Source organism: Myxine glutinosa, unplaced genomic scaffold, assembly GCF_964187855.1.
Source record: "Myxine glutinosa unplaced genomic scaffold, kmMyxGlut1.1 SCAFFOLD_384, whole genome shotgun sequence".
NCBI lineage: Eukaryota > Metazoa > Chordata > Myxini > Myxiniformes > Myxinidae > Myxine > Myxine glutinosa.
Window position 1 is genome coordinate 167,589 of NW_027616490.1, and position 16,181 is coordinate 183,769.

Below are 16,181 nucleotides of genomic sequence, written 5' to 3' on the forward strand. Positions count from 1 at the left end.
CCCCCATCCAAAACCTTGATCTTTTCTACCCCCGCTAATTTCACCCCAAATCCACTTTTTTGAAATACCAACTTCTTTCCTGGAAGTCCTTGGTGTCCTTGTGTTTTATACTTCTCCCACCCCCCACCCCCTTACCACGCCTCCTCCCTCCAAGCCCTCTCCTTCCCACACATCTCCCGATGTCCCTGCTCTCAAATGTTGTGTTTGTGTTTTTCCCCTTCTCTCCCCATCTTGTCTACTGCTCCCAATTTTTATATATATTTTTTGTCTGTTTGATTTTTTTTTTGTGATAAATGTTAGCTCTTTCACGAGCCTCGATTCTGTATACAAAAAAAGAAAGAAAAAAAAAAGGCAAATGTCAAAATAATTCAACCGCACACAAAGTATATAAATGAGAGTTTTTATTGCAAAGCTGTCATAACTTTTCACATATGGAAGGAAATATGGTAATTAACTGCTCATTTAACCAAAATGAATGAATCTTCTCATTTAACCAAAATGAAACAAATCCTTGAAAACAAAAATGAACAGCAATTACATGAGAAGCTCATTGACATCAAAATCTTTTTCTCTTCATGATTTCAGGCTTCCAGTTGATGGGATGAGTCTCCTCAGTCTGCAGAACATGAAAGCCAAAGCACGGTATTTAAAATCAACACTTTAAGACCAACAAAGATAACTTCCAACCTAAGAAAAACATGAAATATTGTTATGTTAGTGGGGGATAAATGAAAGCACAAACAAAGATAACCTCCAACCAGTGCTACTTTCCCTACCATAGGGAAGGCAGCACTGTACACGTAATAGCATGGACCGTGTAACGTGTAGGAGAAATCTCAATGTACAGTAAGTAGGGAAACTGTAGCTAAAGTTGTTTATATGTTCTTCACACGGATGGGGGCGGGGGGGAGTGTAGACATGCTAATTAGCTCTAGGGTTTAAGGATAATTTTCCCCAGTGCGTAATTTCCCTCGGTAATTTTCCCATTGCGTTTTGCTGCCACGGCCGGCGCTGAAAGCCACCTTTAACTAATAACAACCGCCAACTACAAGCAAGCAGGTTCCCGGACACTAAGCCAGTTGAGAGGTGAGACAAGAGGCGGAGAAATAAGGGGGCGGTAAAGAAAGGCCACGCCCGGAGGGACGTGATTGGACCATAGGACGTGGGTGGGGAAAACTGGGGCAAACAACCCGATTGGCGAACCAGAGTGAAGAAGAAGGGCGGGTCGAGTTTTCTCTGTCTGTCTGTCTGTGTGTGTCTCTCTGTCTGTCTGTCTCTCTGTCTGTCTGTCTCTATCTGTCTGTCTGTCTCTATCTGTCTGTCTGTCTCTGTGTCTGTCTCTGTGTCTGTCTCTGTCTCTGTCTGTGTCTGTCTGTCTGTCTGTCTGTGTCTGTCTGTCTGTGTCTGTCTGTCTGTCTGTCTGTGTATGTCTGTCTCTCTGTCTGTGTCTGTCTCTCTGTCTGCCTCTGTCTCTCTGTCTGCCTCTGTCTCTCTGTCTGCCTTTGTCTCTGTCTCTGTCTCTGTCTCTGTCTCTGTCTCTCGTATTTTTGGACTAGAAGGCTGCGTCATCTTGACGATCCTTGTGGTAAACAAATTTGGTGCATGCTTTTGGGAGAAGGGAGCGCTCCTGGCTGCACGGGTGGCCGTTGAAAGACGATTTTGACTCTGGTGCTCTTCGGAGGCAAAGGAGGCCGTCTTCATCACTTTCATTCAAAGCCAGGCTGTTCGTTGAGCGTCGCCATCTTGTCCGCTTCCCGAACGGGAGGCTCTGAGCCTCGTCACCACCACTCTCCTCAAAAAGGACCCATTCGGGCCACAGATAAGTACTGGCCAGCTGTAGAATTATAAAGACCTCTACAGACCAAGAGTAGACGAGTTATAGCAGGCATTTAAATTGCATTGCCCAAACTCCATTCTTTCATTTGAGAGCTAAATTGTTTTTAAAGCATTTAGTTTTGGCATGAGATACTAAAGAAAGTGCATATGGAACAGAGCGTGAAGACTGCAGTTTGTGGGATGGCCTTTTTCACCTCTGTGGATGTGTGCTGGGGCGATAGTGCTGATACAGCTCTTGCTTCCAGTACAATAACTCATTATCTGAGATTGAACATGTCACGAAGCCTCTGAGAATGTTGCCCCCTCAGCCTGAACAATGACCTTTTTCCTTTCTTTCTGGGATAACAATCTTTTACAAACCAGTTTGGTAACTTCATGATAGAAAACAGATGGCCCGGCGCCACAAAGTCTGACTCCTCCCTGAGAAGATGAATGAAGACTTCGTTTTATATAAGGAGAAACTACACAAGGCTGGAGCAGTGAACTTTCTACAAGTTGACGCGTTGTATTGTTTTTTTGGAAATGTATTGTGTTTCTGAGTTGGATTCTCTCCGCAATAACTGAATAAATCTTTAAACAAAGTGAAGTCTCTTAATCCTTACATTAAGCTGCTCTGACACCGGCCAAAGGGGATATTTTTTTTTTTTCATTTTCTTTTCCCTGTGTGCATGCTGGAGTCTTTGTGAGGTACCTCTGTAGACATTAGTTTTTACCTCAACATTATATTTCGTCCTACATTTTTTTCATTAAATTATTTGATTGTTGAATTTACTGTGGTGTTTCTTTGTTCGTGGGTTCGGGAATAAACCTGTTGTTTTTCGTTGTATAAATGCCTCGCATGTCTTCCATCCCGTGCATATAAATTAACAGCCATCTTCTGCTGGTCGCCTCGGAGTTCAAGCAGTTCGGCTATCCGTCACTTGGCTGATCTTAATCGCTGGTGACACAACAATATCTACGTATACAAAATTGCAGAATAAACGGAAATATTGAATGAATGTTTCCAGACATGGTAATTCCAAATTGCAAATTATTTACAGACCATTTAATAAACAAATCCAAGTTAACAAGTTCGGAATTACTCATGTACAGAATGAACAAGCTAGGATTAACAAGCTCGGTTAACAAGCTGGGTATTACTTATGTACAGAATGAACAAGCTCGGATTAACAAGCTCGGTTAACAAGCTGGGTATTACTTATGTACAGAATGAACAAGCTAGGATTAACAAGCTCGGTTAACAAGCTGGGTATTACTCATGTACAGAATGAACAAGCTAGGATTAACAAGCTCGGTTAACAAGCTGGGTATTACTTATGTACAGAATGAACAAGCTCGGATTAACAAGCTAGGCTAACAAGCTAGGTATTACTTAAGTACAGAATGAACAAGCTAGAATTAACAAGCTAGGTTTTACCTATGTACAGAATGAACAAGCTATGGTTAACAAGCTAAGTTAACAAGCTAGGTATTACTTATGTACAGAATGAACAAGCTAGGATTAACAAGCTAGGTATTACTTATGTACAGAATGAACAAGCTAGGATTACCAAGCTAGGTTAACAAGCTAGGTATTACTTATGTACAGAATGAAAAAGACAAATTTTTGTCAGTGAGATAAAAATTCAGAGCTGAGGGGCCAGTTCATGTATCTACGAGTTGCATTTATATACAAAGTCAAGGCTCCTGGAAGAGCGAGAACACTGAACGGACCAAGACACAACAGGACAAAATGAACAGTAGAGAGAAGGGAAGGGGAGGGGGGGGGGTTGAAAGCCGACAGTGGGGTTGAACGACAAAAGAGGGAGATTTGGACAAATAAGGGATGTGGAGAAGAACGAAGGGTAGGAAAGGACAAATGGGGTGTGTACAACAGGGGTAGAAAATGAAAAACTGACAATTTGTGTTGTGGAAAACCATTCAGGTCCGCACAACTTTTAGTCCAACGGTTTGGTTTAATTGCATTTAGATCATCACATCATTCCTGTAAGTAGAAATACACAATAAGCATACGATGCGACATCTCATAAAGCCATTCATATCAGTCAATGCAAGCAAGCTAGATATTCTATAAAGGCGTACCATTAACGAGGCTACCGATGTAACATGTCACAAGGGAGAAGTCTCGGAGCACTGACACAGCAACGGGTCTTATAGTCACGCCCCTAGTGGGGACAACAATGACAGCGAGCAGCGAGCATCCCCACCCGGGTTCAGTACGGATACGATTTCACTACATTCACCCCCCGTCAGAATTATACGGCCGCGTGGCTAAAAGCGAGTGAGCGTCAGCATGGGCGCGGAGTATTAGTCGGCCCAACCGTAGCGGGCCGGGCGGCGAATTTCTCTGCCAGCACGCGTTCGAAATTCCCCGGGTACGGCGTCTCGTAACCCTGTATCCCCGGTGTCAGAGGCGTCAACAGGGTCGGGTGATGAAGGGGGTAACGCCAAGTCGTCGGACCCGGGCAGTCTCGACGGGGGGAGGGTCGGTGGACTGTCGGCGATGGGAGCGTCGGGAGAGGTCATAGTCTCATAGACGGGTTCGACTGGTTCGTCCGATTCCCTACTAAGGTCGTCGACCCCGCAAGGGGCAAGATGACGAACGGAGACAGTAGTCTCACGACCATCAGACGTCATCACACGAGCATGCTCAGGATTAGCCTGGAGAATCTGCACTTTGTCCACAAGGGGGTCGTACTTGCTCGCGCGAACTGCCCGTTTAAGGTAGGCCGGCCCGGGCCCAGCGAGCCAACTGGGCAAAGACCGTATACACCCCGAGCTCCTGGGGTGGTGGAAAAGACGCTCGTGGGGAGTTTGGTTAGTTGCCGTACTCAGGAGTGCCCGGATTGAGTTCAACGCCGCAGGTAGCGACCAAGCCCATTTATCGAGGCCCCGGCCGTGGGTCCGGAGATGGAGCATGACGGCCCTCCAGATAATCCCGTTGAAGCGTTCGATCTGCCCATTAGCCTGGGGTCTATACGGCGTGGTGTAACTAGACGCAACGTTGTTTTGGAGCAGATAGCCGCGCACCTCCTGAGACAAGAAGACTGCACCCCGGTCGGTATGGACATAGGCCGGGTAACCGAACATTGAGAACAAGTTCTGTAAGCAACGCATCACCGTGGCAGCAGTCATGTCCGCGCACATATAAGCAAAGGGGAATCGTGAGTACTCATCAACGATAGTGAGCAGATAGCGAGAGCCGCTCGACACCGGCAAAGGGCCCTTGAAATCCATCGCCAAGCGTTCCCACGGGCGTGTAGCCTTCACCAGAGTCCCCATAGGGGGGTTATAGAAACGCGGTTTGATTTCCGCGCAGATAGCGCAGTCGCGACAGATACGGCGGATATCGTCAATCGAGTAAGGGAGATTCCCACTCCGCACGAAATGAGCGAAACGCGTTACGCCGGGATGGCCCGCAGTAGCATGCAGCACCCGTAGGCCCTCCAACGAGGTGATACCAGCACATGTAGTGGGGCGCGATAAGGCATCGGCGGCCTGGTTATCCTTCCCTGGGCGATATTTGATGGTGTAACAGAAGTCGGCGAGTTCGATACGCCAGCGAGTGATTTTCTCGTTCTTAATGCGCTGGGCGTGTAAGGTGTCGTACATGAACGCAACGCTTTGCTGGTCCGTGATGATTTGGAAGCTCCGCCCGAGTAGGTACGGGCGCCATCGCCGAATAGACTCGACGATCGCATACGCTTCCTTTTCAACGGACGAGTGCCGCCGCTCAGCGGAGGTAAGAGTCCGTGAAAAGAAAGCCACGGGACGTCCCCCTTGGGAGAGGGTCGCCGCGATGGCCTGATCCGAGGCGTCACTTTCGAGGACGAACGAGCCGCTCTCGTCAATGGTTGCTACGGCGGCTCGGGCGATGTCGGTCTTAAGTCCTTCAAAGGCCGTCAATGCGGCCGAACTCAGGGGAAAGGTGTCGCAGGCCACAAGGGGGCGAAGTTTCGCGGAGAAATTTTGCACCCATTTGGAGTAATGGGCGAACAGCCCAAGGGCGCGTTTCAGGGAAGCCCGATCGCAGGGAGGGGCCATGTCGAGCAAAGGTCGCAGACGTTCCTTATCCGGAGAGACAGAGCCATGGGTCACGGTGTACCCCAGAAGATCTATGGTGCGTAGGGAGTATCGGCACTTATCCTCGTTCATAGTTAAGTGATACCGTTGCGCGACCGCAAGGAAGCGCTTCAGATTAGCGTCATGGTGCCCTTGGTCATATCCACAAACCGTAAGGTTATCGAGGTAGACGAAAACATCGGTTAAGTGCTCCCGCGCAACGAGGTCATCCATGGCCCTCTGGAAACAAGCGACCCCGTTCGTCACCCCAAAGGGCAATCGTGTAAATTGGTACAACCGCTGCCCCGACTCGAAAGCGGTATAGATACGATCCGCCCTAGAGATAGGGATCTGGTGGTACGCACTACGGAGATCGAGAGTACTATAGACCGAATACTGGGACACCTGTTGCACTAGCGCGTCCATCCCCGGAAGGGGGTAGGCATCCAGCTGTGTAAAGCGGTTAATCGTTTGGGAATAGTCGATTACCATGCGTTTGCGATGGGCCTCACTGCGCACCACTAAGACCTGGGCACGCCACGGCGACCTACTAGGTTCTATGATGCCGTCTTTCAAGAGCTGAGTCGTTTCGTCCGCAATGAATTGCATGTCCGCGCGGGAGTAGCGTCTCGATTTTACCGCGACAGGGGTACAGTCGGAGGTTAGATTGGGGAACAGCGAAAGCGGACGGACGTCCATTTGCGCTAGGGCGCACACCGTTAGCGCGTCGTCCGCCCCCACAACAAGAGTGTCAGGCCCACCGAACTCCATTACCAGACGTCCATGCAGCTTAAGAAAATCGTGTCCTAGCAGAATATCAGCACATAATGCGGGTAAAACCATAAGGTGTACATCAGGGAAAACCCGTCCCTTTAGCACTAGTTTCAATCGGCATTCCCCTTTTGTGCTAAGCCGGAGTCCCTGGGATGCCATGAAGATCCGTCGTGTAGACCGCCCGATCCGCCATCCATGCCTGAGCACAAGTCGCTGGTCGATAAAACTATCCGTAGATCCGGTGTCCACCAAGGCCTGAACACAATGGCCCTCAACCATAAGGGGAATAAGGGCTTGAGCCAGGCCAGACGAGGCAGCTGGGAGCGGGACTGAGCCCCCCGAATGGGTCGGACCAGCCTCGCGGGTGGATCCTACACCAGCAGCAGTTTTGCGATCGTGGCCGGAGTCTGCGTTGACCATGGGGAATCCATTATCGTCATCAGAGGGCTTTCCCCAGCATTCCGGTGTTTCGCGATTCAAAATCCGATGAGAAAAGGCCTCAGTAGTATTTGACATCGCCTTTTGACACTCCTGGCAGATAAAGGCTTCCGTTGTAGCCGAAATCGCCTTTTTCGTTTGGTCGCTTTGACAAAAGGCTTCCGTAGTATTCGAAATCGCCTTTTTCGTTTGGTCGCTTTGACAAAAGGCTTCCGTAGTATTCGAAAGCTGTTTCTTCCCTTGCGTGGCTCGAGGTTTGGCCAAGGACGCGGCCTTTGTCCCCGATGGAGAATGAGACGGTGGTGGCTTTCCGGTGGCGCCAGTCAAGGTTGTCTGAGCGCCCAGCGGGCCGCAGCGAGGGGCCCTCCCCTTCGAAGACGGGTAAGGCGCTGGGCTCGTGGGTTCTGCTACAAGCCCGTTCAAGGTTGCCGCGCCTGCGCGGCTGCGCGAGTCGAAGGGCCACGAGCCGCGTGCCGATTTCTTGCACACTTTCGCGTAATGTCCCTTTAGCGAGCACAAATGGCAAATAGCGTTACGTGCCGGACACACGACTCGGGCATGACGAGGCCCTCCACAAAAAAAACATGCGGCCCCGCGCAAGGCCTTGGGTCTGCTGGTCGTAACGGCAGCTGTCAGGGTAGGGTCATCCTCCGGAGCATCCCGGAGTTCAGCAGGCGGATCCACGTCCTCGTCAGTGGTCCTCTCCGGCCGGGCGTGTAGTGAGGTGCCCGCCAAAAGGCGCGTGCGATCATAGGCGTTCGATTGCATCCGCGCTTCAGTATACACCGTCGCTTGCTCAACCGCCGTAGCGAAGGTCAGGTCGGTCTTCTCCAAGAGTTTGAGACGTAGTTCCTGAGAGGAGACCCCTGCTATGAAGGCATCTAAAAGTCGATCATCTTTAGCCTGCTCGGGAGTCCGTGGCTGGGCGCTGTCCAGCATGAGCTGCCGGAGCTCCTGGGCGTAATGATCCATAGGCTCGTTGGGTTGCTGCCGTCGCGTCTGCAGCAAATAACGCGCATACACAGGGCTTTTTTCTTTTATATAAAGCCGCTTGAGCTCCGCGACGGTAAGATCATACGTCGTGCATTGAGCGACCGCGTGGTAGACCCGGTAGTCGATTTTTGAGTGTAATATTGCCAGCTTCGCGGCAGGCGTCGGAGCGGTATCAGGCTCATTAAAGAGATGCTCCAGTTGCTTGAGCCAGTGCTTGAGTTGCAAGCCTCCGTCCGTGGCTTGTGGGTCGGCGCTGAAAATGGACACCGTCAACGTCTTGTTGCCAGCCATGTCAGCAGATCATAAATGCAATTAAGTGTTGTGGAAAACCATTCAGGTCCGCACAACTTTTAGTCCAACGGTTTGGTTTAATTGCATTTAGATCATCACATCATTCCTGTAAGTAGAAATACACAATAAGCATACGATGCGACATCTCATAAAGCCATTCATATCAGTCAATGCAAGCAAGCTAGATATTCTATAAAGGCGTACCATTAACGAGGCTACCGATGTAACATGTCACAAGGGAGAAGTCTCGGAGCACTGACACAGCAACGGGTCTTATAGTCACGCCCCTAGTGGGGACAACAATGACAGCGAGCAGCGAGCATCCCCACCCGGGTTCAGTACGGATACGATTTCACTACAATTTGGAAAGAGGACGATGGGGTTGATGATGGTAGAAAAGATCATGGTTTTGGGTTGGGTATAATCTGAGATGTTGGTGAACAGCTGTATACAAGCTGAACAGCTGTTAGAAAACCTGTCGAGTTTGGGAGTTCTAGCAGAAGGGGGTTAATGGTGGACCATGTGTGCTTTGCAGATTCCTGGGGGGGGGGGGGTGGGGGGGGAGGGTATGGGGGGAAGCACTGACAGGGAAGACGGTCTAAGGCCAGAAAGGAGACGGAGGAAAACAGAGAGACCACTGACCTCTCGGCAATGGCAAAGTGATAGGCCCATAGATTCAGCTTCATCGTGAGAGATTCAAATAATCTTGAAGACCTTGGTTTCCACGGCGTAAAGCTGAGAAAGCTGAAAGGCACGGGAGCCAACCCACAGGGGAGAGCAGTATTCCATAAAGCTGTAGATGAAAGCTTTGTCTGTGTTGAGGAGCTCAGTAGTGTCAAGTAAGGCTTTCGCATAATGGTGGATGCCCAGTCGGCGACTGGCTTTGGAGGCAAGCTTGGAAATGTGGTTTTCACAGGAAAGATCATGGCAGATAGTGAGACCCAAAAGCTTGAGTGACAGAACTTCTCCGAGACGATTGTTGAGAAAGTAGATGGGAGGGTTTTCCAGAAGGTCTTTTCGGAGAGACAGAGTGAGAATGTGAGATTTGTCAGGATTGAATGACATGTTCCACTTATTTGACCAGTTTGTGATTTTATCCAGGTGTGCAGAGAGTGAAGAGGCTGCTGCCTGCCGATCTGTGGGATGAGAGATGGAGCGACAGAGAGTGGAGTCATCAGCAGAAAGACAGAGGATTTTACAGAGAGTCGGAGAGATCATTAATGAAGACCAGAAAAAGGACAGGGCCCAGAACACTGCCTCGAGGAACTTCAGCCAGGACAGGAAGAGGAGATGACAATTCCATTTAGAGCCACATGTTGACTACGACAGGAGAGGAAGTCCACGAGCCATGCATGGAGGTTTCCATGGATACCATAGGAGGAGAGTTTGGTGAGCAGGGTGGGGTAACAGACTGTATCGAAGGCACAACACATGTCAAAAGGCAAGACGGCTCTGATTTCCTGTTTCGCATTGAGAACCTCCATCCATTGTTAAGACAGCAGAAGCAGCATGTCCAGAGTAGAGTGACCTGGTCTGAATCAAAATTGATGATCAGAGATCAAGCCATTTGAGAAGAGGAAGGATTTAATATTGGAAGTGATGATTGATTCCATGACCTTGCTGATTATTGGGAGCAGGCTGATTGGTCTATAGTTGCAAGGATCTGTTTTTTGCATCATTTTTGTGGAAAGCGGTAATGTTGGCTGATTTCCAAGCAGATGGCAGATGACCTTGAGCAAAAGAAAGGATGAAGAGAACAGAGAGGAAATTGAAGAGAACAGAGAGGTCGGGAAATATAGAGCGGCAGAGTAAAACAGATATAGAGCGGTAGAGCGGCAGAGCAAAACAGATATAGAGCGGCAGAGCAGGATTCTAGGACCCGTGGACTGATACCAGTTGTAGAATCAGAGTCAAGGTTTGACAGAAACTTCTCCACCTTGTCGGGAGAGAAGGACACAGACTCCAAGAGCAGCTGGGTATGACTGGGTCCGGTGGGTAAAGAGAGAGAGATTGATTGGGACACAAGATTTGGAGGCAAACACAAAGTTGAGACATTTGGCTTTTTCACGTGCGGTGTCAGCTATGTCGCCGTTTGAGGTAAGAGAGGGGGAACAAACACCAGAAACAGATTTGATTTGACCAGACACCACCAGGATTTGGAGTAGGGAGATGGGTTCAGTTCAGTCTTGAGATGAGAGATATTGTTTCCTGGCTGTCCTGAGGGTGGACACACACTTGTTCCGAGCTTTGTGAAAGGAATGGAGATTGCCTTCAGTTGGATTTGCCTTCCATGAGGAGAATGCAAGTTGTTGCAGGGCAACTGCCTCACCACAAGATTCCGTGTACCATGGACGGGAGGAAGGGCATGACAACTGAAGACGAGATGGGATAAATATGTGCATGAGAGAGAGAGAGCAGTTTACTTTGGAAGAATTCCCAGGATGTTAGAGATGTTGATGTTGGAGGCAGTAGAGATGGGAGACCAGTCCAGATGTTTGATGGCTGTTTGAAGACCATACCAGTCAGCCTGAGTGAAATGCCTGACTCGTCGACGCTGAGGAGGCTCTCTGAGAATGACCAGAGAGATGTCCGCTTTAACAAGGAAATGATAAGATGAACCAATTGGAGCAGAAAAAGAACAGCAGACATTTGCAGGGAAGTTTGTCATGACCAAGTCGAGAAGAGATGATGTACCGTTGACTGAGATCCGGGTTGGGAAATTTACAGATTGTGTCAGTCCCAGTTGGTCGCAGAAGTCCTTTGCTGAGGTGCGGTGGATGGTGAGAGAGGTACCCACACCCAGCCAGCTGACATGATAAAGTTGAAGTCACCACATATGTGGGAGAGAGCTGGGATGAGTGGGTAGAAGTTGATCCATGTTGTCAAAGAGAGATGTAAATGGAGTCATCACTGTTTTATGGACGATACAACACACATATAAAGAAAAGATCAGTTAGGCTTGAGCGAAGGCCCTGGATGTTTGAGGTCCATACCTTTAAGGAAGAAAGGGGAGCATCAGGTCCGAGAGAGGGGAGGGATGAGGGAGGGTAAGATGAGGAAGAAGAGGAGGAGGTAGGGAGAACAGTGGACAGTGTGTCAGAAATTGCAGAAGAGCAAGGAGAGAGGGCAGAATGAGGAGGAGGACAAGAGGCTGGGTGATGATGGGATGAGGCACAGTGAGGAATAATATGAGCAGGGGGGGTGGGGCAGAGGGAAGTAGAACATTGGAGGAGGAGGAGGAGGAATGAGTTAGAAGAGAGAGGAAGTGAGTTTGATGAGGATTGGTGGGAGAGGAGGAGTTTTGAAGGGGAGGGGTGATGGGGAGTTTTGAAGGGGAGGGGGGTTTTTGAAAGGAAGTGGTAGGGGTAAGGTAGTGATGAAATGGGGATAGGAGGGAGTAGAGGGTGGGGACATGGAGTGGGACGCTGGCAAGAGATAAGTTTGGTAGGAAGCCGGCGAATGCAAGAGGAGGGAACAGACATGGAAAGGTTTGGCAAGGAAGATGTACAAAAGGAACGATTAATGATAATTGAACAGTTATTACAAACTGGGTTTCTTGGGACCTTCATGTCAGAGATCCGTTTGAAAATGTTAGAGGAGGAGTGGAATAAAGGCGAGTGCAGAGAATGTAGAAAAGAAGAACTGGATGTGCTGTAATGATGGAAGGATTTCTTTGAAAGCAAACTTTTGAAGAGGAAGACGAAGAGTGAAATGTAATCGAATAGAGAATTTAACACGGGAGATAGAGGAAGTTTGAACATTGTCAAAGGAACCGTGAATACCATTTAGGTTATCCGTGGTGTATATAAGTGGATGGTTGGTACAGTGCAAGCAATTACATTTTTTCAGTTGTAATATATATTTTTTAAAGGTTTGGTAGAAGAGGGGAAAAGCAACAAGTTGAAGAAAATAAAGCTTAGCTGTGTGATGAACACATTCATGATCACAGTGGGGATGCTGAGTGGAAAAGGGCAAAAAATGTAGAGAGCAGGAAGTAGGGTGGTCAGGGAGGTGTAAGGTTGAAGGTAAGGAAATTGAAGTTATTTTTATTTTTTAAGACAGTGTGGTAGAATTTCGTGTATGACTCACAGGACTCCAATGACCGGACACAGGTTACAAAAGGTCTAGTTTATTAAACTGTATTCACTTCATCCAATTACCAAAATGATACCGCATAATATAATGGATCAGGTTAACTCTTTTCGCTGGTCCTTCTCGTTCATCCGACACTCCCGTTCGGTCAGCGCTTCACGTAGCAAGTACTCGTTCATTCCATCGTTCCGTCGGGCAGGGCTTCTGAGGACAAGTCTACTTTACTCAACGTTTGCTCTCGTTATATCGCCAAACTGGACTTAATCTCCTCTCCGCTAATGTCCCGAGGTCATGCATCGCACCGAGTCCTGGCATCAGCTCGCTCCCCTCCTGCTGTGATTTCCATTTACACAGCAGGGGGGGGTGCTCTAGCCTGGGGCCTTGACCAGGTGTTTCCAAAGGATTATCATGTTCATGCACATTCTGCTTCGTTACCAGATTTAATCAATGAGTTACCAGGGCCAATCAATACGTTACACTGAGTTACACTTCCACAATTCCCTCATCTTTTTGTTTTTGTTTATATTAACCATTAATCTAAACATCAATATAAGTAAACAATCAATCACTACTAGTAAACATCATTACAAGTATAAGTAAATAATCAATCACTTTGGTAATCAAATTCCCTTAGGCATACACCGTCATCCTGCAAGAATCACAAAACATTTCGTTGGTCATTGACTCCTTCCATATTGTTCAATCTATTGCATTTGCATCACAAATATATTTTCAAAACAACACTTCACCATCACCAAGATACAACAATTTCACTTCATTTTCAAGTTTTGTAAAGCATCTGCACCATCTGGCAAAAAACGTTTGCCTCCACACAAATGTTAACTTTGTTTGAAAGGAAGGGCTGATCACTTGTGTTTGAATCCAGGTATGAAACATTTTCTCCTAATGTCTTCATAGCTCCTGCACTACTTCGTGTAGGATTTCGCTGTTGTGGTAACACTGCGGAGTCATAGACTGACCCTTCTCTCCATGTAGCATTCTTGCCACTTTTTTGCTGTGAACCATAATGATTCCTTGAACAAGGCCTTCACCCAGTTGTAGTCGACTTGCCTCTTCCCTCATTGTGAGTGGGCAGCAAGTATTGGTGTGACGTTGATTGGCCAGCAAGATGTGGAACAGGGATGCCGGATGCTTCCACACTGATGTTGGGACCATGGTGTTCAGGTCATTCATGGTCCTTACCAGGAGCAACCAGCAGAATCGTGCACAGCTGTTGTGACAAGGGCACAGCCGTTTTTTGCAGCTCCATGCTGGTTCCCCGGACGTTGGTGAAGTAATAACATATGTCCCCGCATTTCACAGAGGTTGCAGGTAAAATGTCGTTGTCCTGCAACTTCTGATGTGGTGAATGTTCGAAGTCTTCGAACAAGAGTAAGTGATCGCCTTTCTTTCATATGTTGCAGTGTGATCCAGGCAAATGGTCACATAAATTTCCTTGGTGAAGGTAAGCATTCATCTCCAAGTTACACGGGAGAATGTCTTCATCATTCTTTGAGAAAGAGGGTGTATGCCACGATTAACTTCATTTTTTAGCCACAAATTTTCTTTCTTTCTTCTTCCCAATTCCGTTAGCAATCCCTCCAAAATGTGATCTCGTCTTATCCTTATGCTCAGTCACATCTGAATCTGCTTTCCGCACACACTGAATCAGATAGGGTACATCTTACCATGAAATCAGCATAATCATGTATATCTTCCGACAGTTTCACATTCAACAATTTGTTGTTTTTCCTTAACACAAAAAGTTATATTCATTTATATGCGTCACACAAATAATATTCAATCAGGTATGTATTTTATTACTAAACTAAGAATAGCATTGTATATGATTACAATCACAAACGGGAATACCTAATTCCCAACAACAATTTTCCCAAACCAACAAATTAAGCATAATGTATTATTACCATAATTCCTCTCCACTTCTTCTTTTCCCTCTTTTTTTTTTTTTTTTTTTTTTTTAACAGTGTGTCACTCGTGGTGATATGAGTTCATTGATATTGTAATTGACACAACTCATAACATTGTCGTTATGCCATTATCTTAATTCTACTGTTTATGTCGCCATAAAAGTCTTCCTTTTCTGGTTCCACATTTCTTTCCTCATTTGTCACTTCATGCGTTATCATCGTGTTGTTGGTTACCTTATTCAAACACACCGTCACTAAGGCTTTCAAGCAAGCCACCACTAAAACAATTGCCAATATAACTACTAAACCAACAAACAAGTCTGCTACTCCTTGTATATATTCATATCTATGACATAGTTATATGTCGATGACATTTAACATTATATACCAAACTAGCAAGCTTCCTAAAAGGTAAATAAAGAAAATCCCTTAATATGTAACATAATCAGATTATTTGTCTTACCCTGATCCCCCTATCTCCCGGGGTTGAACTCAATCCCCTGATCATGAGTGTAGTTGTGATACATTTTTTCACTCATGCTGTATTAATATCAGCAGGTAATTGTATGTCATGTAGGCAAATAAATGTCACTATTCCAAGTAGGAATATCACATGTTGAAAATGTAATGTTTATCAATGCAAGGGGTGTTAAAATGTAATTCAAATGACTGTAAATCACGACTATCATTTTTCTACCACTGAATGTTCTGCTGGGCTGCTAGGTGCAGCCTCATTTTCTGTGGGATCGTCCACCTTAGCCCCATGTGCTTGCTTGCAATGAGAGGCATGAATCCAACTTTCTATTTTGGGTCCATATTTGTTTCTATTCTTATCAATCTCCTATGGTTTATCAATTCGTTCCAAGATACCGCAACCAAAGGTTTTAACCAAAGCTCTACCAAACTATTTCCAATTTGAACAAAAATGCCAGTGAAACAATGATTCGAAGGATTAACTTCAAGGGGTCAATAAATTTATTCTATAGCCAGATCTAATTTTCCCATCCAATAGTTTGCCTTGCCACATGTCATATTATAACACCTTAATAAACCTTCGAAAAAATGTTTCCCATCTCAACAAATTTCCTTTTTTACAAATAGCCATGTGTAACTTACGTATTTAACTACAATTTCCTCTCAATTTGTTTGGCCTAACTGGCCGCAAAAGTGGCTGCCAGCATGCAGTACCGTTTTTATCTACCAAGGAAGTGTTCCACACAAGACCTCTACCAAATGTTGTTTGTAAAAACAAATCTGGGATTTCTGATTACATGGATGCACACTCTCAGGACATTTTCAGGCTGCTGTTAACAATCCACTACGATGACTTAATTCCTTTACCCACAATCAAATAATTAGTACAAATTGAGGATATTATCCCTATCACATTCTTTTATAGATTCATTATGTTGGATCTAATTTTTTTCAATAATTTTCCACTGCTGTAAGGCGGAACAATAGCTCTCATAAGTCTTAGTAATATCGTACTTAATTTGCCCAGCAGAGAATAATTTATTTACTATCCTTTCTCATCTGTTAACCAGTGACTTTGTTTAAACTCCAGAACTGAAAAACCCACAATAGTTCAAACCAGCAAAATTTTCTTTACTCTTTTCCCATATCATCTATGCCTAAAACACATCCATACATACAGCACAATTTATATGCTGATAAAATTCAAGTTTATATATATAAAATCCATGAGCACAGTATTCTGGGAAGTCAGTGTAAGACCTCTCCCAAATTTGGATGATTTTGTACTTC

The 16,181-nt window shown here is 46.4% G+C and overlaps 1 protein-coding gene across 1 annotated transcript in view; it reads right to left on the reverse strand.

Moving 5' to 3' along the window:
• Window positions 1-386: 386 nt before the first annotated feature.
• The window catches only part of LOC137412085 (pleiotropic regulator 1-like), a 52,276-nt gene continuing 36,481 nt past the window's right edge, over window positions 387-16,181 (reverse strand). Inside the window, exon 3 of the mRNA XM_078768758.1 lies at window positions 387-616. Within this exon, the coding sequence (XP_078624884.1) occupies window positions 557-616 (60 nt within the window). The 3' untranslated portion in view covers window positions 387-556. The remainder of the gene's footprint in view (window positions 617-16,181) is intronic.